The sequence below is a fragment of the Nyctibius grandis genome, chromosome 8 (genome assembly GCF_013368605.1).
Source record: "Nyctibius grandis isolate bNycGra1 chromosome 8, bNycGra1.pri, whole genome shotgun sequence".
Lineage (NCBI taxonomy): Eukaryota > Metazoa > Chordata > Aves > Nyctibiiformes > Nyctibiidae > Nyctibius > Nyctibius grandis.
Window position 1 is genome coordinate 16,790,120 of NC_090665.1, and position 27,988 is coordinate 16,818,107.

The 27,988-nt window shown below is 36.6% G+C and overlaps 2 protein-coding genes across 4 annotated transcripts in view; one reads left to right on the forward strand and one right to left on the reverse strand.

Moving 5' to 3' along the window:
• Positions 1–1,617, forward strand: part of PCOLCE2 (procollagen C-endopeptidase enhancer 2) — a 29,967-nt gene extending 28,350 nt beyond the window's left edge. The window contains exon 9 of the mRNA XM_068406584.1: positions 1,056–1,617. Coding sequence (XP_068262685.1) covers positions 1,056–1,186 — 131 coding nt within the window. The 3' untranslated portion in view covers positions 1,187–1,617. The remainder of the gene's footprint in view (positions 1–1,055) is intronic.
• A 2,906-nt stretch (positions 1,618–4,523) lies between these two features.
• Positions 4,524–27,988, reverse strand: TRPC1 (transient receptor potential cation channel subfamily C member 1). 3 transcript variants are annotated; one of them, XM_068405835.1, is made up of 13 exons: positions 27,711–27,988; positions 25,746–25,900; positions 24,412–24,513; positions 23,373–23,575; positions 21,851–21,982; positions 20,388–20,583; positions 18,355–18,691; positions 14,213–14,352; positions 11,914–12,057; positions 8,392–8,567; positions 8,034–8,235; positions 7,300–7,494; positions 4,524–6,466 (listed from the first exon to the last, which is right to left on the reverse strand). In XM_068405835.1, the coding sequence occupies exons 1-13, from the start codon at positions 27,844–27,846 to the stop codon at positions 6,239–6,241; spliced, it is 2,346 nt and encodes a 781-aa protein (XP_068261936.1). In that variant the 5' UTR covers positions 27,847–27,988; the 3' UTR covers positions 4,524–6,238. The 3 variants fall into 3 exon arrangements, with proteins under 3 accessions (XP_068261936.1, XP_068261932.1, XP_068261935.1); XM_068405831.1 differs by lacking the exons at positions 23,373–23,575; positions 24,412–24,513; positions 25,746–25,900; XM_068405834.1 differs by lacking the exons at positions 11,914–12,057; positions 23,373–23,575; positions 24,412–24,513; positions 25,746–25,900.

The window sequence follows — 27,988 nt, forward strand, 5'->3', positions numbered from 1 at the left end:
AGTTATAATAAATACCGAGACTGTGTTTCATTGAAGTAACTAAGTAAAAAATAAAACAGTTTTCAGCTCTGCCTCCTGAGTAAACAGGTAGAACAGAAGAACATAAATGGAACCACAGCAGGAAACAGTCAAAATAATTTAATAAGTATCAAAAAAACCCCTGATAATATTCAGGATACTACTGATATTTAAGCATATTAATTTGAAGTGGGCAGTACCAAAGTGAAAAGTCATTGTCAGAAACTAGCTTTTGCTTTTACCTTTAGTTCTCTGGAAACTAGACAGCTGTTTGAGAGACACAGTAACATCCTTGGTGGAACAAATTGTCTCCTTTTAGGCAGGCTGCTGGCTCCAAACCACACACTTCTGTTTCTCGTCCTAAATCTCCATGAATTATTTAACAGGCATTACTTAATATCTAAACTTTTCTGCTCCTACACCTAGAACACCACTCATTCTAGCCCAAGGCCTTGCAAACCCCGAACCCTTCTAAGCCATAAAAATACGCAAATCCATCCAATTTCTCCAAAGCCAGGGCTTATCACACATTAAGCCCACCTCGCTTGCCTGACTGCTTCTCTGTGCATCTAGAAAATGTTTACGTCTTTGGGGGAGGAAAAGGGAATGAAAAGACTTTAAGTGCACTGTCCCTTAACTGCATTATCCTACAAGCTGAGCAAATGAGAAAATAATCAAAAATGAATGAGACACATTCTACTTGAGGTGTGAGTAGCTAAGTTATCCAGTGTTTACACTACATTTCTTATGTCTTTCAGACTCATTTGACAGTCTACATTTAATGAGTATCTCCTATATACTTAATTATGTAGTAGATACTTGGCTATGTATCTACTTGATTTTTACATAACTGTACTTATTGCATAACAAGCATGGCAAAGATGGGTAAGGAAGTATATGCTTTAGGTAGGAAGGAAAGAAATGTTAGAAGGCATTGGTAACAGAATGCAAATGAATAGAGACCACAGATAAAAGAACTATACTTACCAAATCACGTCCCAGTTTTCTGTCTTGTAATATCATGCTCTCCTTTGTAGGTTTAAACTACATCATCATGGGCCAGGCAGAAGAAGACGGTAGAGGCAAAGTGTTTCCCAACAGCTTTGTCATGAGTTTTAAGACTAAGAACTCAAAGATCCTAAATGCCTTGAAAAACAAAACATGTTAAAACTGAACTCTGCAGCTGCATTCTATCATCTCTCTTGAAAAATAATTTTCACTTAGTGTAAGTCATGAAAATACAACTGACTGTAAACAGAAGACCATGCTCACCCCTTCTTCCCTCCCATCCACCTGAGCGCTCCCTGGCCCAAAGTGGTATCCATTACATGTACCTACCAAGATAAGAACAGATCCTCCTAAGTCTTAAAGCTGAAGATCTGCAGCACAGCCATCTGATCTCAAACATATCAAATTCCAATTACTTGGAAGCTGTTAATTTATAATTGTCCAATTTTTAAGGAGTTGTGTATGTAAAATAAGAATTTTAAGTGCAATATTTATAGTAACTCATTTTAACTTAGCTTTTTCTCTAAAGTTGTTTTATGACATGGATTTCTGCATTATTATCTGTGCTTAATAAAATATTTTAAGATTAAATCATACACCAACTAGTTATTCATTATGTATAAAGTGGGGCAGGCTAAACATAGAAGCTCTTTTTTGATCATTTACATGCTTTTGATAGTTTGGGTCTTGCATAGTATGACTGACACTACACTTCCTTGCTGATGAAGGGCCTGATTTTCCTTCCACTGAAGTCAGTGAATCGTTGATTTGAATAGGAACTGGATTTACTCTTCAAAGAATTAGACAACTGTAAAACAGCACCATGCTTTTCTCTGCTGGTGACTATAATCTAATTAGTAAATGTCACTATTCAGTTCCGTAATTAGCAAGGTAGGAATTAATTTAGTGGCGTTAAAGCACACACGCAAATAGTTCATATTTTTGTCTCTACTGTGAAAGGACGGACAATATAGCAATGCTCAGTCTGGCACCAGCAGTGTAAATAGTAGCATATCTGTCTAATTTATTTCATACCTATATGCAAAAGGTTGAACAAGTAGTTATTTGAGGATAAGGGAAGGAACAGACTGGAAGCAGTCAGACAATGTTATCATGTTAAAAGATATTTGTCAGGTTTGTCATATAGTTATTTGTTACTCTGAAACCGAAAGACGATAACCAAAGATGGAGGAATAGAAACAGATTATAGGTAAAGATTAATACCAAGAAGTTGAAGAACATTTTGGTCAAAAGCAGGTATGAAATACATGCTTTTCAAACTCAGTAAAACTTGAATACTAATAAAAATGACATGGCTGGAACAGAATCTAAGATCCCTTTAAGTATTTGTTTTCCTCATATGTAAATACCATACCAGAGTTCTTTTGATAATCTGTAACCATGGGCAGGAAACTGTAATGAAATGCACAGTCCCTATTGGAAGTACTCATTGCTTACTTCAGGAGTGGAATGTGGATTACCATTCTTATTCAACTATTGATTCTCATACGTCATGCCAAGAGGTACTGTCACAGTGCAGGTCAGGAGCACAGCAGCATCTGTTCCAAAGACTTAACAGGTAGCTAGGCAGGAGACAAAAGAATCAGAGGGGGGTACAAAAAGGCTGTGCTGGCAGCTCACATCCAGCAGCTCAGCGCTGTAACCACACTGTACAGATTGCTAGGCCTCTGCCTTACTGACTAAACCAAACAGCATTTCTCTATGGAACTGACAGCAACATTTGTTTGCAAAGCAGATGTAGGTTTGTAGTTTTAAAATTTTTAAATTGTAAATTTAATTTTACCATATTGATTCCTATGCAGATTAAGGGGTTTTATGCACGGTGCTCTGCACACTTCTCGGCAGCAGCCTGGGGAGAAGCAATGTGGAAATCATGCTTGGAACTGTCTTGAACTACAATAATCTATTTTTATTTATTATGACATGACCATTTGTCACAAACTTTTTTCAGTGAGGCAAGAAGAGCCTGGCAGCCTGCTCCTCCACTCCCGAATGGTAGGTAGGGAAAGCTCCTGCCTGCTCTTCACAACACTCCCTTTAGACCAGTTTCTTTCCCAAATCAAAGAACTGACAGCAATAGCCCTGCAACAGGGAACAGGAGCCAGGACTTAAAAGAAACACGGAGCAGCACCAGTTTCTGCAAGTAAGAATTGGTTAGAAAACATAGGTAACAATTATTACAAGTTTTTAAAAGTGATGTAGTGACTGTAAACTTCAGACATTTAAGATCCAACCTGCAACCAAACAGAATCAAAAGTATCTAACTGCAATACAACTTCTGAAATAATTTCAACAGAAATAATAATCAAAACCATAGTTTAGCAAGAGCATAAAGTAAGCTGACTTCCAGTAAGGAATGGTTTTGACCTTTCTGCTGCAAATGGAGGTAGCACGAAAATTTCCGTCTCCATTTTTCATTCATCAAGGCAAAGTTAGCTCTAAGACAAAACAGACATTAACACGAAAGAAAAATCAACATTTTTCAGTAGTCTCAAAAACCCCATTTAGTCATTTCGTGACTTGCACTAAAATTTGTACAAAGAAATTCTGAATCCTATAGCCAAGTAAACTCCAGCTTCTCCAAACTTTTCTCTTTGTTTGACACCCTAGTTTAAAGAAGTATCACAGATACCTAAAATTTTGTCTCTGTGCACGTCCAGAACTGTTCTGTGAGTGTGCATAAGGAAGATGTTGGAGCCTCAACACCTGCAGACTGCTTCTGGAACAGCCAGTATTAAATTGCCAAGTGAGAAAGCAATAGCATGTTTAATACATGTGAACTAGGAAAATCTAAATGATGAGACAAGATTGACTAAACAGTACAAAGCACTCTGTATTGATTAGTAGCCAAGTAAATAAGAAGACTGCAACAGCTTTCAAACAAGGCAGAGATGCAAAGTGTCATACAAGAAAGGTACTACAGAGAACAAACCTCTCTCTCTCTCTCTGGTATCTATCACTTTACAGGTATGTACTTCAGCAACAAATAAAAACTCTGGAACCCCCAGTTCCAATCCAAACCCCCAAAAAGTGCCTTGAAATAAGACAATTCTTCATAAGGACACATCTACACTGCAGTAGAGCACAGTGCCACGTGACAATGACCAAGCAAGCTCTAAGTGACTCTACTTAACATTGAAAGCAATTAGAAAGAGCTATATTAGCATGCTGCATCACACAGACAAACACACCCAGCTTCCCAGAAGAACTAATCAGCGTGAGCTGAGTGCCAAGCAACTAATAGTGCATCTAGAATCCAATCTAGCTTGTTTGGAACTAGCTCAGGTATCACTTCATGGCACTGCGTGAAGCCATTCAAACAAACTTAACAGGATGGTTCCACAAGGCAAAAAGGTAGTAACACATTAATACCAGCTGCCTGCCTTAAACTTGTTATCTTAACATGACAAAGAAATTACTGTCAATATGGTACCTGATATAATGCGTTTCAAATATGACTAATATAAATACAACCATATTTTTCAAAGAGCTTTTATTTGTCTGCTTCCTTTCTTGGATATACATAACATAGACAGCACATCGCTTTTATGTTGGTATATTATTCAAACATGAGATCTGAGTCCAAATACAAAATTCAGTGATCCTCTTCGCTTTGAACACAAGAGGTTAGCTTCTTATTCACATGAAAAGCCAACTGACTTACCAGCATACCTCTATACCATAAGACTTCTGGAAGCAGAGTATTAAACCCTAGTTTAGATATAGATAATTTCATAGTACAGAAAATATAAAACTCTTTCTTGTAAAGGTAATATAAGAATTCCTTCAAAAAAGTAAACATTCATGTAAGCCTTCACTCTGTAAACCTCCGAAAATCAACTGTAGTCAAAGACCACTATGGCTACCTGCGCCTTCTGGACATAAGACCATTTTAGAAGAGCACCATCATAACAGTAAAATTGTCAATCAATCCTTTAGCTGTCATAAATATACTTTTTTCATAATTAAAAATACATGAGTCTCACATTTCTCAATTACAATTTGTCAAGTTGAATCATATATAAGCATATAAAGCCATATAGGACCCTCTAGCACAGAAAATCCACAAAGCCCTTACTGTCCATTGTAAGCAAAGTCAAATCACATGTTTTCACAAAACATAGTATTCCTGACACAAAAAAATGTTTAGCTTGGCAACAACTGTGGTAAAAAAAAAAAAAAGGAAAAAAAGAAAGACAAGCTTAAAAGTAGGATATGTAAAACCTGTCTAAAGCAGGCCCTTCTAAACTACATCTGTCCAATGACCAGATACCACGTACGTTCACACAGAATTAAGTGTACAGTGTGTCACAGGAATTGTTCAGCACTGCAAACAATAGCACTCAAGTGCTCCACCTCATTTTTGTTAAATCACGGGTTTTAATAATTCAAATAATTTATCATCCAGATTTTAAAAATGCAAGATACTAAACATTAAAAGTACAGAGGTTAGTTTTAAAATTCTGTTCCCAATCTTGACACGTATAGTAAAACGTACTTTTGAGGCACTGCTGAAAAATCCAAGCAGGAACTGATTGTCTTACGTATAACCATAAACATTTAAGAAATGGCTGGTCTATTCTGAATTCAAAATTTCAATCTTCCCACGAAAGGGAAAAGTCTTGATGATTTGATTTTCTCTGTTCTACAGACGTTAATATACAGTCAATGTTACCATACAAAACTTGGCACTAGAACTGCCTCTTTCAGAGCCATACGGTCTTTGCATGCACTGTAACCTACAGTCAAACATAATTTCCAGCTGTGCTGGAAATTTTCTATTATTCTGTATCTGACTTTTCTATTAAAAATAAACACAGGCTGGATTTTTGTTTTAAAAAGCCTATCTTCTCCCACAACTTGAGGAACAAACAGCAAAAATAGAAGAAATAAACACATTGTGCTAGTTATGAAGCTCTGACATTCGACAGCCACAGTCTGAAGAACATTAAAAAATGCCTATATACAAATTTTATATACAAATTAAGATTAAGAGCTTAAGAAAATTACTATAACTGGTTTTGCATTTATTTCCACCACTTTTGCATCTAGCTTCAACTCATGCAAATGCATTTTCAAATGTACTATTGTGCAATAATCCTCTTTTCTGTTTAGTCTGGCAACAGAATTAGGTCAACACTTTCACCTGTAGGTATCTAAAAATACACACTTTTCGTTTAAAAGTTCGGCCTTAGTTTCTTGGATAAAACATAGCATATTTAGAAGTTCGAAAGCCAAGCAGGTCTCTCATTTCATTTCGGAATTTTGACAAGTCTTGGCGCAGTTCATTTAGGTTTTCCACAGTTGCCTGATCCGTGCTTTGCATCTTCTGTCTCATGGAAGTCAAGTAACGGTGGACTAAGCAACACATCACCTTTTGGTAATTCTCATCTCTCTTTTGCTTCAGATTTCTCCATTCCTTTAAACAAACATTACACATTTACTATGGAAAAGTGATTTTTGAGCCCTAAAGCCTGTATACAATTATACAGAGAATAAATATGAACAAAATAACAAAGCTATTTTATAGATACATCCTGATGCACACAAATTTACAATGCATGTAAATTGCCAGCAAAATTTAAATTAAATTACAATCTGCTGTACTGGCAAAACTGAAAATTTTTAGTCTACCTGGCTTGGTAATGGTCCTATGAGTAATTAAGAGTTCCATAATCCTGAATGTTTCTCAGCATGCATTCCATAAAGTCTTTGAATTTAGTTTACTTAATGCTATTTTTGTCAGCAAGAAGATGCAAAACTAGTACACAAAATTACAGGATACAATAAAAACATCTATTTAAAAAAAAATATCCCTCCCCCCAACGAGAGGCTTCAGCGATCCTTTTTTGTTATTTATTTTGATACTTCTGTAATATGTTTAAAACCAATTACCTTCTCCAAAGAATACTCTAACCTCACCATTTTTGAGATTAGCACATACTTCCTTAAGGTTTCTATGAGTTTTCAATCAATCAAAGCATTTTTTCCAGACTATTTCTGGGGGTATAGAGGGTTGGAGGGAAGGGGGTTGAAATACCCAAACCCCAGAGCTAATAGAATCTTACTTAAATAGAAATAGGTAACACATTTATTTCTATCTGGATGCAACACACATTATTCTATAGTGCCTATTTATCTTAGTAGCACTCACCATGTGACAGGCAGCTTCATGCAGCAATCTGCTGATTCATTTTAGCAAGCAGCACCTTTGCAGCTCCAGAGCCTACAGCTTTGCCAATCATTTCTTACCTTTAGGCTGTTCTGACGTTTCACTTTGCCACTTGATGTATGAGAGCAAATCCATTTACTGAGACTGTTGAAAAGATAACAGATCGTCTTGGGAGAGGGAATAACATTGAAAGGTGGAGGTAGCGTGCATTTGTCATCGAAGTAGCTAAGCCAAAGCTTGGCACGAGCAAACTTCCATTCCTTATCTTCATGATTCTAAAGCATCAGAAACATTAACAGAGATCAGAAGCAAAAATATTAACAGGCTATTTCATAAGTTTTATTTTCTCATGCCTTAAAAACTGACGATTATTTAACTTTGATTATATAGTATTTTAATGTTTGTTTTAATATACTAGTATTAAATAATTAAAATACAAAACATATCTCTTCAATTCACTATATACTCTAGTGTAAATACAAAATTCAGCTATGAAGGTATAAACCTCCTACCAAATGCCCAAGCACCACACCTTATCAAGAATAGCATCTTGACTTGAACAGCCACTGTATCAACAAGTCTTCAATTCCCAGAGGGTCAAAGCCTTGCACATATTCAACATGCAAAGTACCCATGTTATTTGGATCAAAGTAAATTAAAAGTTAATATTTGAAGGAACGATGCCCCTTGTGAGCTCAGAGACAGAGCTCATCCATGGAGGTCTGCAGATTAGTCTACACATCATAGGAAGAAACTTGTATAAAATCCAAAGATACAGCTAGCAATTATTGGTAATTAATCAGAAACTACTTACTGCTATCAGCTGAAAACTTTTATGAAGCATTGCCACAAGCAGTTTAGTTAGTACTATCACAACCACCACATTGTAGGTACCAACAATAACAGCACCCACAAAAGACTGTAATTCTTCACCATAGCTAAAACGTGTGACAAAGATTGCTACATGCGCCAGGGAGAATATATACCAGAACAGAGCAAAACATGTGCCAATAAACCTAAAAAAACAAGAATAAAAATTCTGATTAAGTAAAGCAAACACCAAAAGTGAGTTTACTTAATGTAAATCAAGTTCAGTGAAAAATTCCAGTTTTGTTTAATTACTAGGAATTAAGGGCTAGAACAATACTGCCATTTTATAATATCAAACTCACGAATGGAATGTGTCATTGCTCTGCTGTTCACAGAAAATCCCCGCACAGTCCTTTTCTTCATTTACAGTAAATCCTTTATCGTAAAGTTGTGTCAATCCAATTGTGAATGAGAACAAGACAAGGAGAAACATGCCTAGAAATTTTCCAAAATCTTGTAGCATCTGCCCCATTGAAATCTGTGAAATACAATTATTTCCAATTTTAGTAAAACATGTAGTTATTTTTGCAGCATCAACAGTTTACAGAATTTAAATCACTCTTCCTACAAATGTCTTCAGAGAACACTATACTATTATAAAGAATGCAAATATATAAAACAGGGTCGGGTAAATCTAATCCTCTATATATTAGCATGTGAAAAGCCTAAACCTATATGAATCACAATCTGTGCCAAATCATAGTCCAGAATTGTATCACTGGTCAGGTTTTGCATGTACAAGTTTACTGGGAGATGAAATGCCAGCTCCTGCTCCCTCCCATGCTGTTGGAAACTCACTGAGTACCCCTGTTGCATAGCAGATTCTCTCTGATTCTTTGCAGTTTGCCATGATCGTGGATAATCTGCAACTGTAGGCAGAGCTATGCAGTAATTACATCGTTTGGTCAGAGGATGAATGTAATCCCCATCATACTGTTTCGTCACATCTATCCTTCTAAAGAAAAAAAACCCCAACAACAAAACATTTACCATTTAACTGGCACACGGTTGCAGGCAAGAGAGAGACAAAGCAGATGAAACAGGAACGCACAAAAAGTGCAAATCACCCAAAACTGTTTGGAGTAGTGTGTAATAACACAGCCCAAATACCAGTTGCTTTCTTCATATAGTCATGCTATTCCTTTCTAAGTATTAGAATTTCTAAGCATTTGAAATCTAATGATCTAATCTAGGGGAATATTATCCTATGTTCTGTTAATAATAAAAAACCACCACACACAGCCAACTTACAAATCTGTATTAAAATAGGTTTTATTAATTACTAAGTAAAGTAACTGAATGCTTAAAAATAACTCTAATAGCCAAGAGAACCTAGCAGTTGCCTTCCTCCCCATTGGGTTTCCATGCCATATTTGATTACCACCATTTGAACTTTGTGACCTACTTTCAGAAAATACTGTAAGAGTTGTTGCACAAGCTGTACTGGCCAACAGTAATAACATAAGCTTCAGTGTGCCACTGAATGGGGTGACTGTTGACTGTTTTTATTTACTTGGAAAATTTCATAACATAGCCTCCTAATAAAAATCTTGTGAAAGATCTAGTACATAAATAAATATGCACATTAAACAGTGAATCTCTTTAAAATGTGGAGAGACTTCAGTGTTCAATCAATTTGAATAACAAGACTAATGCTTACTGCAACATCAAGACCAGTATTTTTTTCAAAGTATGTAAGTACATTTCCATTTAAAAATGTATGAAAGAAAAAATATAAAAATAGTGAAAAGCAGCATAGTCGCAGCTAGAGAGAAAAGGCCAAGATGTAAAACAAACAAAACCCTGAGAGGAGAAACAGGCCATAACTGGTTACAAGAACTATGAACATTCTTTTTAAAGCACTTTTTACGATGATTTTAAAAAGACCAATTTAACAAGCGATTATTTTTCTTTTCAAAGAAGGACTATTCTGCATGAAACAAAAATATTCTAAAATATAATTATTTGTGCAAAAAGATTAAGAACTCCAACTCGTTAAAATGAGCTGGAGGTTTTCAGCTAGATCCTAAAGCCTTGAAACAAGACCTGGTGATCTGAACCAAAGTTATTTACTTCAGAACCTCCTTTGTTATAGCTCTAGTTACAGAGCAAGAGTTTAAAAAAAAATTCTGTCCCCAAATATTTATTCTGCCTTTATGCTTAGTAGTGATAATGTTTCTTCAGGATCCTTTCAGATCATCCTCTTGCCGCAAGGCTCTTAAAACTAGTCCTGTTCATTAGAAGAGAGGACAAAGCATTGATTTGACCTATTAGGACAAATTCCATCAGTATAATCACTGGATGACTACCCTATTTATTCCAAGCGTCTTTTCATTCAACAGACACTCACAAACCCAGTGATGATGTTGACAACCAGCTATATTAACTAAATCCTATCACTATTGGGGGAAAATAAAGTAATAAATTTAAATTTAGAAGAAAAAAAAAAATCATTGGCATAAGAAAGCAGTGACTTGTCTGATCTGACTTGTCATTGTAAATCTCCCAGGAAGCAAGGCCAGAGAAGCTGGAAGTATACCTACGTAAAGATTGTTTCAGTAAGCTGTGCTTTTAATCACAGGTGCTTTAGTTTCTAAGGGCTTTTCACTGGCAAAGTAACAAAATCAGTCAGTGCTGAGGACTGAAGCTGAACAGAAAAACCACACCAGGGAAAAAAATTATGCTAGTGGAATAAGAGGTGACTTCCACTCACAGTGTTTTTTAAAAGGAAGCTTTCTTCCTTCTTTTAATCTAAAAAGGATTGAGGGGAGGTAATTGCCTCCTAGATGTGATGTCTTAGTAATAGTCCAGGTTCCCTGCCCTGCACCCAAAGGTACTAGACCTTCTGTATAGTGTCATATTGCACCCTCAGGTCCACCCAGTTTATCTGATGTTTATCACGATGAATAGCACCAAGACTAAGATGAGAGGGCCTGTACTTAAAAAAAAAGAAACTAGCTAACGAAAAAGCACTACATGGCATAAACTCAGTAGAAAATTCCATGTCTGCTTTCAAATAAGGAGAAGAAAATTAAATTCTTTGCACAAAACCAGGTTAAATCCCAACTTTAAGTGAAAAATTTGAATGTAGCTTAGAAAGTCTTGTGGTCTCTACTGTTCCAGCATTACAACAGACTGTTAATGCTTCCCCTCACCACCTCTGGATGACTGAATTAAATGTATTACATAAGTAAAATTGGTTTTTACTGTCATTATTACTCACAGGAAGGCTCCAGCAAATTCCAAGAAGAAACCTGTTCTCCCTTCTTATAACTGGCTATAAATAGATGACTATTTCAATACTCTTGAGATTTATATTCTTCAAACTAAAGCAATTTGCACAATTCAACTCAACATGCAACTTCAGTGAGATCACAGACATAAACAGAAAGGCTTTTGATTACTCTTCCTTGCTACACATCTCACTCATCTATCTTTTAGAAATAAGAAGTTAGGACGATTATTTGCACAGAACTTTACAGGAACAACCTGATCCTTACAGTTTTCAAACTGCAGACACTTATGCAGTATGCTAAACTAACAACAGATGAAAACAAAAAGACAGTATAGGTACACTTATAATGGAAAAAAACAAGAAAGTGAACTACACTAGGTCTCCCATTCTTGTTCTTACCTTTTTCCATCTAAATCAGTATGTTTTACATGAGGGATTTAAAAAAACAAATTCAGTGCAATATCACTTCTTTCTGCTTTTTACTTTCTGACTTTCTCCCTTTAATTTCTTCTTTTTCTCTTTTCAATAAGACTCTTCACAGCAAATTAAGATCAAGTTTACTGTTTTCTCAAGCAGTAATGATATTCACCTGGAGTGGTCCCAGAATAGAGCTGGTTGTGTACATGAAGAAGAGACGCAGATAACTAAGAACATTAGCAAAAGCAAAAAGACCTTCTGCCACTAGGGTAGGATGGAATGCATCCCAGTCCTTCCTTTCAGCATAATCATGAAACTGCAATATAAAAAGGACAAACTGACATCACTGACATTATACATACACAGAATGCACCCATGCACCACTCCCTACTTCTGCCTCCAAAACAGGCAACTGCATAAAATAAATTACACATACGATTCATAGATGGCTTACGTCTTTCAGGTGTCTCACTCTTTTTAGACAAAGGCATTTTAAAAGCCATTCCAGAGGGAGCCAGAAATCAGATTATTTAAATTCAACACCTAACACTGCCACTCAGTTGCTCAGCAAACCATTTATTCATCTGTTCTGCTTTCCCTTCTACTCTGTTTTGCATGGTTTGTTGAAACAGGGATCCATGTACTTTATAAACATGAGCATTGTCTCGTGTAATAGGCCTCAGTCAAAAACAACATTAAAATTCTGCAAAGAAAACTAATGTACACATGCAATTGCAATGTGGTGACAGCTGGTCTTAACCAGTTTTAGAAAGATTTAGAAAACTTAGGACCTGGGGTTCCTTCAATAGATTTTACGAATGACTACAGAGAATGGAAGTCACCAGTAAACTGTTGCTGTAAATATACCCTTAAAGTATATCCACTAGGTACTATTCAACTATTCATGAAACATCCACAGATCCCTAACTGTCAGCTTAGCTGAAAACATCCAGCATTTATACTACCAGCTTCTGCTGTCTCAAAGGACATTCAGAAACTAAGGAACTCAAAGCTGCTTTAAAATGTCACCTGAAAGTGTGCTGCACAAAGATGGCAAGAAACAGGGATAAACATGTTTTGATACAACACAACTGCATGTGCGCAAATCCTTCTGCTACACTCTTCCTTCATTTCTTACAGCTTCAGTGCCAATAATATGGACCTGAGATATAAACCAACCATTTTTATTTGGTTTGCTAAATAATCTATAAACGATAATATCTGCCATATGAAAGTGGTAAAAAAGCCATCATGTGGCTGTTACCTAGGACAGGAGCCCTGCATCTTGAAAAAGGTTACAACTTAAACTAGCAGCAAAGGGCTCTTATCTCAGCAAAGGAACTATTACTACAGAGATGTGCTGGTTGCAAAGCAAATGCTTGGGAGGGCAGCCCAACATGGCATTCTCTCTCTATTTTTTCCAAGAAATGGAGCTTTCTTTTCCAAATGATTACCAGCCTCTGAATCAATGCAAGGATAGGGAAATGAGCCAAACACCAAGTTGGGAAAAACTGAACCAGTTTATTTCCCTCCCAACTGCCAGACAGCCGTCAACTCACAGTTTGCAATACAAAATAATGGTGCTACTGCACTGGCTTGAATTTTGCTAAAACATTCATATTCAATTGGTCTGGCAGCTTGCCATACACTGTGCAGCTAACAACACATGCAACAGAATGGGAACGATAATTTTCAAAACTTACATCTTCAATCAAATCCAGATGGCTTTTCACAGAGAAACGACAAGGCTCCTCTATGGTCTTGGGGCTTTTTTCCTTACTACCAAAAAAAACCTAACCAAAAAAACCCCAGCAAACCAAAAGCAATTAAAGAAACCCCCACATCCACTTATTTCAGCATATGTAATCAAAAGCTAAATAAAACTTTCTGTAACAAAAAAGGTTTAGGCAATCTAAACACAGAGATTACCATTAGCTTTCTGCATAGTACTGATCTATGGAATTGGGTGAGCTCAAATGCCAAATCAGATGAGCTGTATGGGGAGACTTCCCCAAATGAAAATCGAACCATTTGGAAGACCAGTTCTTACAAGGAAGACAGCAGCTCTGTTTGGGGTCCCTGAGTATTTGAACATGTCTTGATGTGTTTTCTAACTCCTATTTGCCTCACCAACTTCTCTTTCAAGCCCAAGATGCAACAAGACCAGAGATCTTGACAACTAAACAGCCTATACCACATAGAACACAACTCAGAAGCCTAAACTGTATCCATATAGTAGGCTATTACTAATGTATGTTGTAGTTAACATATTACTACAACATATTACTAATGTATGTTGTAGTTAACATATTACTACAACATATTACTAATGTAGTACAGCTTAACTACAACATATTACTACTAACACACAACACGTAACGTATCTTCACATACTTTGCAGCAACGTACTAAAATTATATTTGCCCAATCAGTGCCAGAGGAGCTGTGGGTCCATGAAGATGGGTGCTCACCTTGTTATGGGCAACGACTTTGAGGGCAAAAGTTGCCAAATACAGGGAATTCATGACAAAACTAAGCTGATTACGGGATTCTTCTAAAAAGTCTTCTAAACCATCATACCAGAGTCTTTTAACATCTGACCACACCATTCCTGCAGGAAAAAAAAAAAAGCCAGGGAAGTCAAGCCATCGCACTGAATAGATAATTCTTTTACAACTAAAGCACTTTTGGCTGGCTTTTGTAAGTGATATTTTCGCAAAGAGAAAGAAGTGGAATAATCAAGTAAATTTACTAAAAGCACTGCATTGGATTACAAGCATTAATGATAAGGCAACAAGATGTTTAACCTTTTCAAGTCTACTTTCCAACTAAGAAACACATTCTCCAATAAAAAAAGGGCATGAGAAGAAATGAATAGGAGAAAAACTGGACAGGAAAATGTAAAATTTAAATAAACGTAGAGGGCTAGAATACAAATGCTTTTTCTGAAAAGTATTCACCTTTTTCTAAAAGCACTACAGAAAGCATTACTTTGCTAAGAAGTATCAAGTATTTTTTTGAAGTGTGTAGGTATTATAAAATGTTTTTTTAAGAATAATCAGCTCAGTAACTGTTACTGAAAAGATCTGAAAAGTAGAAACTTCTCCTACCAGAACTGACATTAAACAAAATTAGCAGACAAAAGAGACCATGACTTAAGATGGCAAAACCCAGAAGTTTAACTCAGAGCAACATACATTTAAATATTCAGGATCTTTATTGCAAACTGAATTTACCATTGTTAACCATATCTGTCTGTACAGAGAAATAGAGTTGCTAGGAATTTTACTAACTGAATGTCTGTTACAGAGTTGACATTTTTATAAAAGTCGAAAGGACCGTTAGATGAAATATAATGGCACCTTTGATTTCTATGAATAATCAGTTATTTAATGGTTTGGGTTTTTTTTTTGAGTACTTCAGAGGTATGCTGGTATATTTAGGACAAGAAGAAAAGCAGCATGTGTATAAACGGTAGTTAAAAACTGTTAGACTTGGTTCAGCTTTTAGGACTTTACAACTTCTCTAAAACTTGGCCCAGTAAGAGCAAGATCCAGTGAATGGAAAAAAAAAGATCAGATAGTTATGCATAACTTTATTTGTTCAGTCAACTCTACAGCAATGTTGAAGGCATAATAAAAAAAAAGTGTGCTGTGCAGAGTTCATTAAAAGACTTATAAATCTCTCTTATTCCTGGTTATAAAGAAAATATTTTTAAACCAGAACCTCTGTGCCCATCCATATGATCACCACATATTTTACACTACGTTTGTTACAGAAGCAGCAAAAGGAGTTGGAGAAGTAGAAGATGCTATAATTTATGCTATTTACACACCCAGGAATTTGAGTTCTGTATCTATTTTGCTGGGGAAGATAACTGTATGATTTGGGCTCAATAACTTAGAAAAGAGAATTACTGTATTCATGATTTTGAAAGTTAATCTAGCAGAACACAAAACTTGCTGCTAACTTTATGTGTTAGAAATTTTGCTGTGGCCATTTTGACATCGATTTTTAGAACATACTTTAATGGGACTATGCAAGACAATAATGTAAGTAAATCCTTGTTACTTGGTTCTTTTTATTCCAGTTGATTTTGTCACACATTTTCAAAAACATTCTTTTTCAACTTACTGAATATTTGTAAGGAAACAGTACAATATGTCATTATGAATTATGCATTTAAGCTATAAATGCAATTACTATTTAAAAAAATCTTAAGATTCAATAATGTGAAAACAACCTGATTTTAATGATTTATGTTACTTATAGGTCATTTTTCAATCCTATCTGAAATCCAAATGTTAAAATACTACATGAATAAAATGTTTCTATAGCCTTTCATTAAAACTTTCAAGACCACCTAATGACACACCTTCTGCCTACACTAGATTTGATGCAATAAAAGAATTTCTAAAACCAGATATTTAATCTCAAATCAAAGCAGGAGTCTGTAACACTGATTTGTACTCTACATTTGCCCAGAGCAGTTGTGGATGCCCCCGCCCGGAAGCGTTCAAGGCCAGGCTGGATAGGGCTTTGAGCAACGTGGTCTAGTGGAAAGGTGTCTCTGCCCATGGCAGAAGGGCTGGAACCGGACGATCTTTAAGGTCTCTTCCAACCCAAACCATTCTATGATTCTATGATTTGAAGTTTTCAAGTTTCTTTTAAGACCTGCATGCATTTGTGTGTGGGGTACTGGGTATTTCCAAAATCCGCATGAACTACTCAGCAGTTTTAATATAGTTCAAACAATGAAAGGAATCACTATTACAAAAAAAAAAAAAAACACAACACACTTAAAATAACAAATGAACCACCCACAACTACTTAGATAAAAATTGTGGTGTTTTTGACTATATCATTCCTTTTTACAAGTCCAGTCAATCAAATGATACGTATCTAATTCCCTTACATTAAGGTATAAGTTTCCATGAATTTATCTACCAAATTTTAATGTAAAAGCAAACGCTCACCAACCAACAACATGTTAAAAGGTTTTACGAATTTCCAACCAAAACAAAATTTCTTGAGTACTCAACAAAAATTATACCTGTGCTCCCTCTACTGCATCAACCAGAATTAACATGCATCCTTTCAGGTACAGTTTTGATAACTGGTGACAATGACGTACAGAAATGGTAAATTATTATATGGGAAAATAATACTTGTTTCCGTGTTTTAAAATAAGGGTGAGGTAAATGCACACCTTCAATTTATTAGACTAAGATGGAGTACACACGCATACATAAACACACACAACATACAATTTTTTCTTTAAACAATACGCCAACTCTGCAACAAGTCCACATTACTTACTTTTCAAATCAAGCATTACAGAATTGGTCATGAAAGACTGAGTTGTTACTTATTGTTGATGTACCACTAAACTGGCAATTTTGAATATATATTCAAAGTCCTCTCGCTGAGCTGAGTAGAATGCTATCAAAATTTCATGTATACAACTATGAAAGATTTTGCAGAACTCTAAATTATTGGCAATTGTTTGAAGTTGGAGTAGTCCAACAAAAATGTACAGAATCTTCCTGTTCTATCTAGTTAGAGCGTTAAAATAGAAATGAAAACACTGCAGGAATTGATTTTATGACTGTCACTGCATGCTTACTCCAACTATTTACAATCTAGAAAAATTTTAATTAACTTGCAGACAATGCACAAATCTACTTTTAACGTACTTTCCAATTACATGAAGATCTTATCCAGATTTTGAAAGAAACAATAATTTTACTCATCATATTCAGATTCTAGCATAATTACTTGTGTCTGTGTATGGAATTAAGAAGCTCAGATAATTCCTAGTACGTTTTTTTAATAGAATTCAAAGAATCATGGAATATCCTGAGTTGGAAGGGACCCACACAGATCATCAAGTCCAATTACTGACTCCACACAGGGCAACCCAAAAGTTAAACCATGTATCTAAAAGCATTCTCCAAACACTGCTTGTAAAAGAGAGCTGGAAGAAATTAAAAGTTTCGTGGATTGTTGGCTGATGAAAAAACAAAACAAGTTTGACTCACAGTGATTAAACCACCTACATACTAAGTAATACTACCTATTCATGAAAAGTTATTGGAAAAAATCTAAAGCGATGTCTGAATTCCTCAACTTAGCACGAAGGAAAAATAGTTGATGACAGGCTCTTATCTGTTACAAAACTATTAATCCGAGGAACACACTTACTTTGCCTGCATGTTATTTTTCTTTTTTTTTTTTTTTTTTAAGATCAGAATTTTAAAATGTCTAGGAAGATCATAGCTTTTACATTAGTTATTGCACAACTGAATCTCACTTGCATCACTCTGAATGCTACCAGTCCTTCTGAAGACAAATTCACATTCCTCCTCTGTTAGATCCTATAACATTCTGTTTCTGATACTTTACTGTCTGTGATAACTAGAGATTGTTGGAACACTTAACATCCCTTCCTCAAAACTTGTTTGTTTTTTTTTTTTCCTGTAACACTATCCTCCAAAGAGCAAACTTTGGTCAAGCAATGAGTAACATGTTGATTTCATAAGAAGGTAGTACAAATCATTATTGTTCAATCAACATCAGCAATTGTCATCCGATCTACTCAAATCATACCTACCGATTAGCCATATTATCAGAAGATAGTCTATTCTCTCAAGGGCTGGTCCCATTGTATTCTTCTTATTTTCATTGTAGACAAGGGAGTACAAATTAAGTAGTAACAGAAATGTGAAATATGAAGCTCCATGAATAATAAACTTCATAAAAGGAGTGTGAATTATTCGACCTACTCGAGATTTAGGGGCTAACAAGTAACATAGGGACAGAACTGGCCAGAAAATGCCAACCATCAAAACAGTCAAAATTTTCTTGCACGTGTGCTTGCGTCGATAGCCTGCCATCTGTCCAAACCATACAGTGTTTAGAAACTGCTGGCAGTTAGACTGAGCCACAAACTGGGTGGGGTGGGGGGGGAAAAAAGAAACAAGAAATCAGTCTCAGGTTTCTTAAAGCAGATTACTAATTTACATTATTAAAATTCATTTTTCAAACTGTATGTAGTTACCAATGAATAGGAAAAGGCAAGAATATTAAGTTGAAATAATTATCTCATAAAAGAACAAAAGTGCTATGGACCCATTATGATTATAAACATCCATAATTTTAATTTCCTTCTAAAACCAGCAACTAAACATGAATTATACATACTAGACTTCTAATAGTTTTCAGGTCAAGAACGAGTTTTAATTTCTAATTATTTAGAAATCTAGCATATAAGTAACATCATACCTCAGACAGCTTCATTGTCTGTTGTTATAAAATACAGTGATCTTATCTGAAGAATAAGATACTGTTATCGTAAAATACTATTCACATTGTAAAACACAACATCTTGTAAGATGACTAAAGTAGCCAAGCAGTTTTCTATGTATCATTTCTTAAAATCATTATGGCTCTATTCAGCAGGGTTAATTTTAAATCAAAGTAAGCTATGTTGTATCAGTCCCTCAACAGAAGATAATTTTGGCCTGAAGGTTATGTAGATTATGCAAATATAGCTTCAAATTTCAGATGCTTATTTGCATGGAGTTACAAAAGAATGTATTTCACTAGAGGATGGTTTGTCATTTAATTTAAAAAATATCAACATAAAGAACCTTGATATTATTGTCACCACATTTTAGAAAGCATCCCAAAAAACTTTCGCCATAGTAAAATTGCCAGGAATAAAACGTATTCTGCAAAGATACTTTCCTCATACCACACAAAAAATATTGTTATTCTCCACCACTGTGGTGAAAACAAGTTGTGCTCAAAACCAGCAGAATAGCTGAAATACTTCAGTATGCTTGTTTAATGCATACCAGAAATGTGTAATGCTGGTTCTAGGACATTCCATAACTATGGCTTATGACTTTTAAACACTGTGTGTTTTAACAGTTTCACAAACAGTTTAAGCCTAGATATGTAGAACAGACAGAACTATAACGCCCTTCTTAAAATGCTAACTGAAAATGGATTTTGCATGGAAAGGAAACTTAGCCTCTGGTCCCTGGTCCTTATACTAGAATCCCACAAATACCCACTTGCCTTCTAGTACAGCAGAACTAGAGTTACAATTTGTCAAGGGATAAAGACAACAATAACCTACCACATGAAATACATTGCATACTGATGGCATAAAAAGGCGTTATTATTCTGGAACAGAGGCGCTATTCAGTTATACCAGCATAGGTCTTACATAATTACTGAACAGCACAGACGAGGCCTGAGCCAACGCTGAACAGCTAATGACAAGTGAGAAGATGATAAATCATGTATGGCACCTGAGAATCCATGCTTCCCTAGGCAAGGATTTAATGAGGATCTGAACAAATAATTACCACTACCAGAGCTGTTCATAAAAGAGCGGTAGTCTATACTCCAATACAGAAAACACTACATTCTTCTCCACAGTAAATACTGAAGAAACACTCAGTATCTTGCAATATCATTTCCCTGTTTCACATGCAGATGTTCTGTGTATTACCATCTCTTCTATAACTCTTGCAAATTTATTTCCACTTCTATGTCTAGAGGCAGAACAACAAATTAAATTAATTACTAGCAAACATGATATGGAAAGCCTACCAATTTACTGCAAAGACAAACCTCTTTTTGATTATACTTGATTGCAAGCTTCAAGCGGCTTAAGTTCATCCTCTCTTCCAACAATCCTCGCTTGTCTACATGTTCATCGCTAGATGTGTGATTCAGAATAACTTCCAGCTCCCGTGAATTCCGTGCTTGTGCAAGCAAATCTTTAGCAAAGGTTTTGCACTGTTGAGCTAGCTCCTCGTAATCATTTCTGCAAGACACAGAAACAGTACATACTATTACACTGCTCACATACTTTCCATTAAATCATTAAGTATCCATTTTTGATAGGATTTAATTTGGCTAAGGCAAATTAAAAAAACAAAACAAACCAACAGTCATATGTCAAAGGTCCAAACATTCCAAAGACAACTCTGAGTAGGTTTCACAACGTAACATGACAATAATGCTTCAGTTTAGTCTGCAACTCCACTAGACAGAGAAAAATTGAGAAACAGACTTACAGTATACAAATTCTTATCTTATGAGTTCCATATAAAGAGTTAAAGCTTAGAATTATTTCCAGGAGATGAGAAAGTGTAGGAGACACAAAATATGGCAATGGTAAGTCATCGTTTGGACTTTTCACTTGGAAGGGAACTTGTTTTGGGTTTTGCTTTATTCCTGTCATCTGAAAATTAAAGTCTATTAACTCAATACTATTTATTAATATATAAACACAAGAAATCACATTATTTACGTGAGTCCATTTTAGTACCAAGTTGTATCACAACAATGCAACAGTTGAACTCTTATGAAAGACAATTAGCTATAAAACCAGAAAATTCTTATGTTGTTTAGGAAAGTAGAATTTTACCCCATACAAACGTGCTTTCACGTTCTCAGAAAGCTTTTGTGCTGGTAAGTTTCAAAATGGTAGAAACCTGCATAGTTTAAACATAAAATTATACTGAGCATTTGTTCATTAAATAGACAGGGCATTTTCAGCATGAAATCTTCTACACACATACCCATATTATATATATACACACACACTCATACTGTTCAGAGTCTTATAATATAAGGAGCAAAATTAAGAAACAATACCCGAAACAACTCCCAACATGAGTCAGGTCAGCATAAACAAGGTGTTGCATACTTCTACCCTGATGGAGGGAGAAAAAAAAAGTGCAGAGTACTAACAAGATATTGATATGATAAATAGGTCTGTGATCTTGAAATAAGTCAGTATTTAGCATCATTTCTAATTTATTTTTCCACAGTAAAGCTGAAATTTGAACCACTGGTGCAACTATACACATTGAACTGTCTACCCCTAAAAGGATTTAAAGTAATTACACTGTCAAAATGACTGCTAATGAGGCATAAATTATACTATATAACTTGTTATTACGTCTAATTATCAGTTTAAACACTCCAATTACAAAAATTAAGAATAAACCTTTTCTAATGCATACACATTTCATACATGTAATTTCATACCAGTATTAAAGTTGGTTTGTGTTTTCAATTCTTACCTGAATTCAACCTCAACAAGGCTTAATTCTTTCAAATCTGCACTAAGTTCAAAAGCTCGCAGGATTGGATCCTCCTCTGTCAACATGATTAAAGCAGGACTGGCCAAACACCGATAAATGTCAAGACGAAACCTGTGACAAAAGAATAACAAGCAAAATGAAGATGTTTCATTTGATTAGTGGTTTCATATCAGTACCTATTCCAGAAGTCAGCTGAAAGACAAAACAATTTGGTTTCTTAAAATCAGACACAACCATTAAATGTGTTGTCATGGAAGACACCGTCCTTCACAATACTTTGAATCCCTATTATTCTAAGTATCAAAAATTGGCCAAACTGGTTCCCTCTTTTTTTCCTCACTACTTCAACTATTATCAGTACATCGGCAGGCGGCCATCAATTAAGGTAACGCTATTGGTGAAATTTTTACATTTTAAGTGTTATACAGTAGCTCAAGTGGAAAGAAGAGAGGGAAGTAAAGCATTTAAGGCACTCTTCTATTTTAATAAACTAAATTACAAACAATGGGGAGCTTTAATGTGCAATACAAAAAAAAATATCAGGGAGAGCATCTGAAAGGATGTTTTCCTCTTGCAAAACTAGAGGAAAACTCATGAACACTGAAACAAAGTCTGTTATCTGTTCTGGTTTAAACTAAGAGCTGTTACCTCAAATGTTTCTATTGTTTGTTTGCTTGGGATACCCTGACACCTTTTCTCATACTGAAGTTAATGACATGGGGTATCAGATGGGTGTTGCCATTACAGGTACCAGAATGTGGCCTGTAGTAGCTGAATACCAGTAACAATTATCCTTTCACTTCCCTTATTTTTCAGTCATTTGGATACATACGGAAGTAATTATGTAGTAATTAATTGTATATTGTAATTGCAGTCCACTTACGATCTTTGAGCTTCGTGATTTTTCACCCCAACTCTCACATATTAAATTACTGTCAAGTTAACCAGACAAAATATTGTTAAGATTCGTAAATCCTTCTCCTCATTTGAACCTTTATTAAAAAGCTTTCTATTTTCAAAAATACTGAAGGAAAAAAAAGAAAAAAATGGTCTTTAGTTTGCATTCATCGATCCATGCTACATAAACACTTTTAGAAACAGGATACAGAATAATCCACCTCCTCATTCTGGCTCAAAAAAACCCCAAGTATTAACTAACTTAAGAAAAATTTTATTTGCATAGTTTCTATGCTCCCAAGCCAGATAGCTAGAATGTTTGTGACAACTGGTAGAAAGGAAAGGCACTTAGCTTAATATGCACAGCGACTACAAGTATAAAACCAAAATTAAAAAGAAGCCACTGCCTCCTATCAGCCTTTTCAAGCACAACCCATCCCCGAGAACTGCCATCTCTCACAACAAAGGCTACAATATATTTAAGGAATCCACTCATAAACCTCACATTAAAGAGAAAAAGGAAATATACTGAATCTGACCCAAGCAATATGAGAGAATTAAGACAAGATTGTTTTTATTATTGTCTACGAGCCGTAAGTCTTGCCTGGAATGTCGTAGACTATCTTTTTTGTTCTTTGCAGTACACAGTGTGCATTCACAGCCTACAGCATGAGGCTTGGGTAATGATATGTCTTGCTTTAACAGCATGGTGAGAATTTCATAGTTGTTACGATGAGCGGCTAAAATGACAGGTGCCACATCCATGGTCGTTGAGTACTCTGGGTTCTGAATGCGTTCCATCAGTTTCTGGAATAAAATGTAGCAAGTATCTAAATTAATTGCATACGGTTCTACTAGAGTGTTTATACGTAAGGGGGTTTTTTGACTGTTCAACAATGAATCTCTCCTTCAAAATATTTTCCTATGTTTCGTAACATGGAAATAAGGAAAAATTTGTAACATTCAAACACCTCTCAGATAAATACTGGAAAAATAAAAATGGACACAGAAATGTTTCTGGTTTATTTACATAGAAAACCTGACATTCAGTGCCTACCTTCTCCCATATACATGTATAACATTAAAAAGTGTATTTTGCTCTAGTTTGAGAAAAAATTATTATGAGTATATTTACTATCTAAGCACAGAAAAAATACCCTGACTATACCATACTCTGTTACACAACAACTTACTCTCTCCCTTCCTCCACCTCTACTTGTGAACTTTTAAAAGCTCTTTGATACTTGAGCATTGCCAAGATAACTTTCAACTGATTAATTTCAAGGTGAAGATACCTTCAATACATTAATATACCCATTATAGGTCAAGGCTACTAATTACCTTGCAAACAGTCCGCGAGATTTATAACCACTCTATTTTTTTTTTCTCTTCTGGACTAACTAGGCATCTGTTAGCATTTGGCACGTATAAAGCCACTGGCTTCCTTAGGCGGTAAAGCAAAATAACATATTCTATCCTTTAAGACATAAGAGACTACAAAAATAATCCCTAATGTCCAGATTCTATCACCTTAGAGATGTAGAATTTCATTTAAGAACACTGTTTTAAATCTACGATACCCAGAATGCAACAGCACAGCCCCCCACTTCCTGATCAAAAATCAAGGAATAACAACACTCAACTACAATGGTTGGTCTGGAGGATCTTTTTGGTCGGTGATTAAGTAGAATGTCAACAGCTCCCACCACTTCCGAGTCAATAGCCACCAAAAGTGCATCTGATGACTAAGGAAAGAAAACAAGTCATATGTGAAAACAGCAGTAACCTAAACAGTATAAAGAGTCAATCTGAAGCCAAACTGCATTTTTTTTAAAATTTATTTTTAAAGTACTAAAACAATGTTCTATATTATCACCACGCATATGATCAGGATACAAATTCAGGTTATCATTCCAGGAGTTAGCATTACTGACAACTCGTTTCATTGCATGAACAGCAGAAGAACCAACTGCAGAAATTACTATCCAGCAAAGATGATACAGGATATCTGCAAAAATCAAGTTCTAAGGAACAGTTTATCAGGTTATTAAAAATGTGTCTGTGTAACACAGCCCAGGTATACGGGATACTTCAGGCCCACATTTGTAGTTCTGTGGTAAAGCTAGAAACATAAGCTTTTTTTTCTGGGCTGGTAACTACTTCTGAAACTCCTCTTAAATTGAGCTAAGCAGCTTTTCATTTTCCCTACAGTTGATATTATTCTTTTTAATCCACTTGAGAAAATTCAAATTTTTTACTTTAAAAATAAAATAAAAAGAACACAGCTTTTATTATCGCCACTAAAAAGGAGATCCAAGGAGAGGAAAGCTTGTTGTTTTTTTCCCATCCAATATCAAATAACCTAACAAAAGATACTACTTTTCCCTGTCTTACATACTTAAGCCATCACAGCTACAACTCTTCCAGCAGCAGCAGAGATGTTGCATATAGTAAAGGAAGTATTGTTGGTAGGAAACTGCCTCTGCCATGAAGCACAGATCAAGTTTAACAAGAAAGCACTGCAGAAACACATGCCTACCTTAACTTAAAATCATCTAATACAATGTGCATTTTTCTAACTGTGCTACCGTTTTAAAAGTTATTCTACTCCACAGACAACCAGAGATTCTACACTTTTTAATATGATGCACTCTGACTATACACTGTTTATTTTGCTTGAAGATAACGTATACATTATCTCTGCAACAGGAATAACATTTAAAATAAAATTCAGGCTTATTAATATCATTGAAAATGTTACTATATATTTGCCATGCCAATAAAATCCCACTAGAAAAGTAAATTAGTGAGATGAAACACTTTCACAATTACTAAATGGAAAAAGAACTGACTGCCTATAAAGACAGATTCTATTTCCGTCCAAATTCTGACGGATTAACAGAGAAGATATATGAAGAGTAGAATACACCGCTCAATGACTACACTTAAAATTTTCAATAACCTAGGTGTTGTATACCTGGCAGCCATAATCCAAAAGAAGCTGTAGTATGTCCAAGTTTTCATTTTCAATGGTTATGGTAACAGCATTTCGTCCAAGCACATCCACACAATTTATGTTCATTTCGCCCGAGCTGTTTTCCTCTAAGAGTTTCTTAACCATGTAATAGTCACCTGCACAAGTAATGGATGAATGTCACTTAGTATTATTATAAAGCACTAAAAACATGTGAATATTCTAAGTACCAGCTACCATCAAACAAGACAACATTCCATAGCTGACAACACACACTGAATATGTCAGACAATTAAGAAGCCAAGGTACATAAGCATTCTCTCAACAGGGAGCAAACTAAAGATATTTCAGGAGGTGTCTTTTAGGAAAGCACTAAGACACATACTTCAATCCACCTCTTTAGTTCTAGTCCTAAAAACAAACACACACAAAAGCATGAGTACTTTTCAAAACTGGGGCAATAGCTCATACAAAACTTGCGAGACACAGGAAACATTAAGTTCAACTACATCAGAGAAGGCTTCTCGGTTCAAAAAAGCCATAAGCTCAGAGAAGCCCTCTCTATGATGCTACAAACAGGTTCGCATCTTCCTTGAGCAGAAGCCACATTAGTCTTCTCTGCATCACTCCAATTTTAGTGTACACATCATTAAAGCAAGTGTGATATGATGCTGCAATGTTATAAAACTCAAGCTAGCAAGTCTGATGAGCAAGTAAAGCTAACTACAGGTCAATGTACATAAACTGCACCTTCCTATTTGACTGAAGTATAGACACACCAGGCTGTCCTCCTTAATATTACTCTGTTTAATTGATTCTTCTTGCCAAAGATAAAAGCTTTAAATTATTTTTGTTTCTAGGGTTAAAAATTATTTTGCAACATAGAAGACCATGACAAAGACAGACCTTAGTGTAGAATACTTACAGAAGTATATGCAGAATACTTCTATGTACAGCAAAATACATACAGAGTCTGCAAGACTACTAAACCAGTTATTATACACACAATTTTTTTTTCTTACATTTTTCATTGTGCATCCTTTTAGATCTTGAGCCTCTGTCTACACTCAGAGAGAAAGCTGTGGCTCGATCTGATCTTCAGGACAGACTCCACCAGCAGCAGAGCTGCAGGCAGCCTGGCTAACAGCAATGCATCCCACCACAGAGCACCAGAGCAACCTTCCTAAGCCCGATGGCTAACGTCACCCCAGAAACACTCCTACGGCTGCGAACTAACCTAAACACACGGCTAGCAGACAGCTCTGCATATAAACACACCGGCTTCTACAACCATGCTTATGTCCTGAAGCACACGTTCAGCACAGGAGTAAAAGCCTATCTCAGAGTCCAACATTTCGGACACGTTAAGATCAGTTTGATTGAAGACTGTGTTTCTACGGAGGGAAAACGAAATACACGCTTAAAGTAAGCAGCATATTTTAGAAACGAAAACCTCTTCCCATCCGCCACCACGGGTGCAAATCACAGGAAACTACACTCACTCATTCTGGGGATGTCCAGATAAGCCCCCAGTTTTACAACAACTATATACTCACAGACTCTTTAACAAGGAACGCAGCAAATATCGTAACGAACTCATCGGACACAAACCGAACTCCCTCACAAACGCAAGGAGCTGGCCCAACGCCTCCCTGCCCCCGGCGCCCACCAGCCCAGGGGATAACGGGAGGCGGCGGGGCTGCGGGGCCGGGGCAGGGCCCCCTGAGCCGGGCGCTGAGGCGAGGCCAGACGCCGCGGTGCCCCTCAGCAGCAGAGCGGGGCACGGCGAGGACCCGCCGACCCCCGGTGCGAACCGCGGGCACTCGCAGAATTTACCCCCAGACCCCGCCCAAACCGCCGGGGCCGGGCGCTGCCGCCGGCGGGCCTGGGCCCTCCCAGCCAGGGGCCGAGGCCTCCGCTCCTCGAGGGCGCGGCACGCGGGGGCGGGACGAGCCACGGGGCCGGTACCTTTGTCGCAGGCCAGCAGGAAGAGCTTCTCGTCCAGGGTGGTCTCCTCCTTCACCTGCCGCACGTCCTTCAGCGCCAGCAGCTTGTTCGGCGAGGCCGAGGCGGACGGGTCCGCGCTCTGGTACAAGGCGGCCATGGCACCGGCTCCGCCAGGCCATCAGAGCGCGGGCGGGGCGGTGGCGCGGTGCAGCGCGACCCCAGGTGCCCGCTGCCACCGCGGAGGGAGCGGGACGGCAATCCCCGGCGCTGTCAGCCCCGCGGGCAGGCCGGGCCGGGCC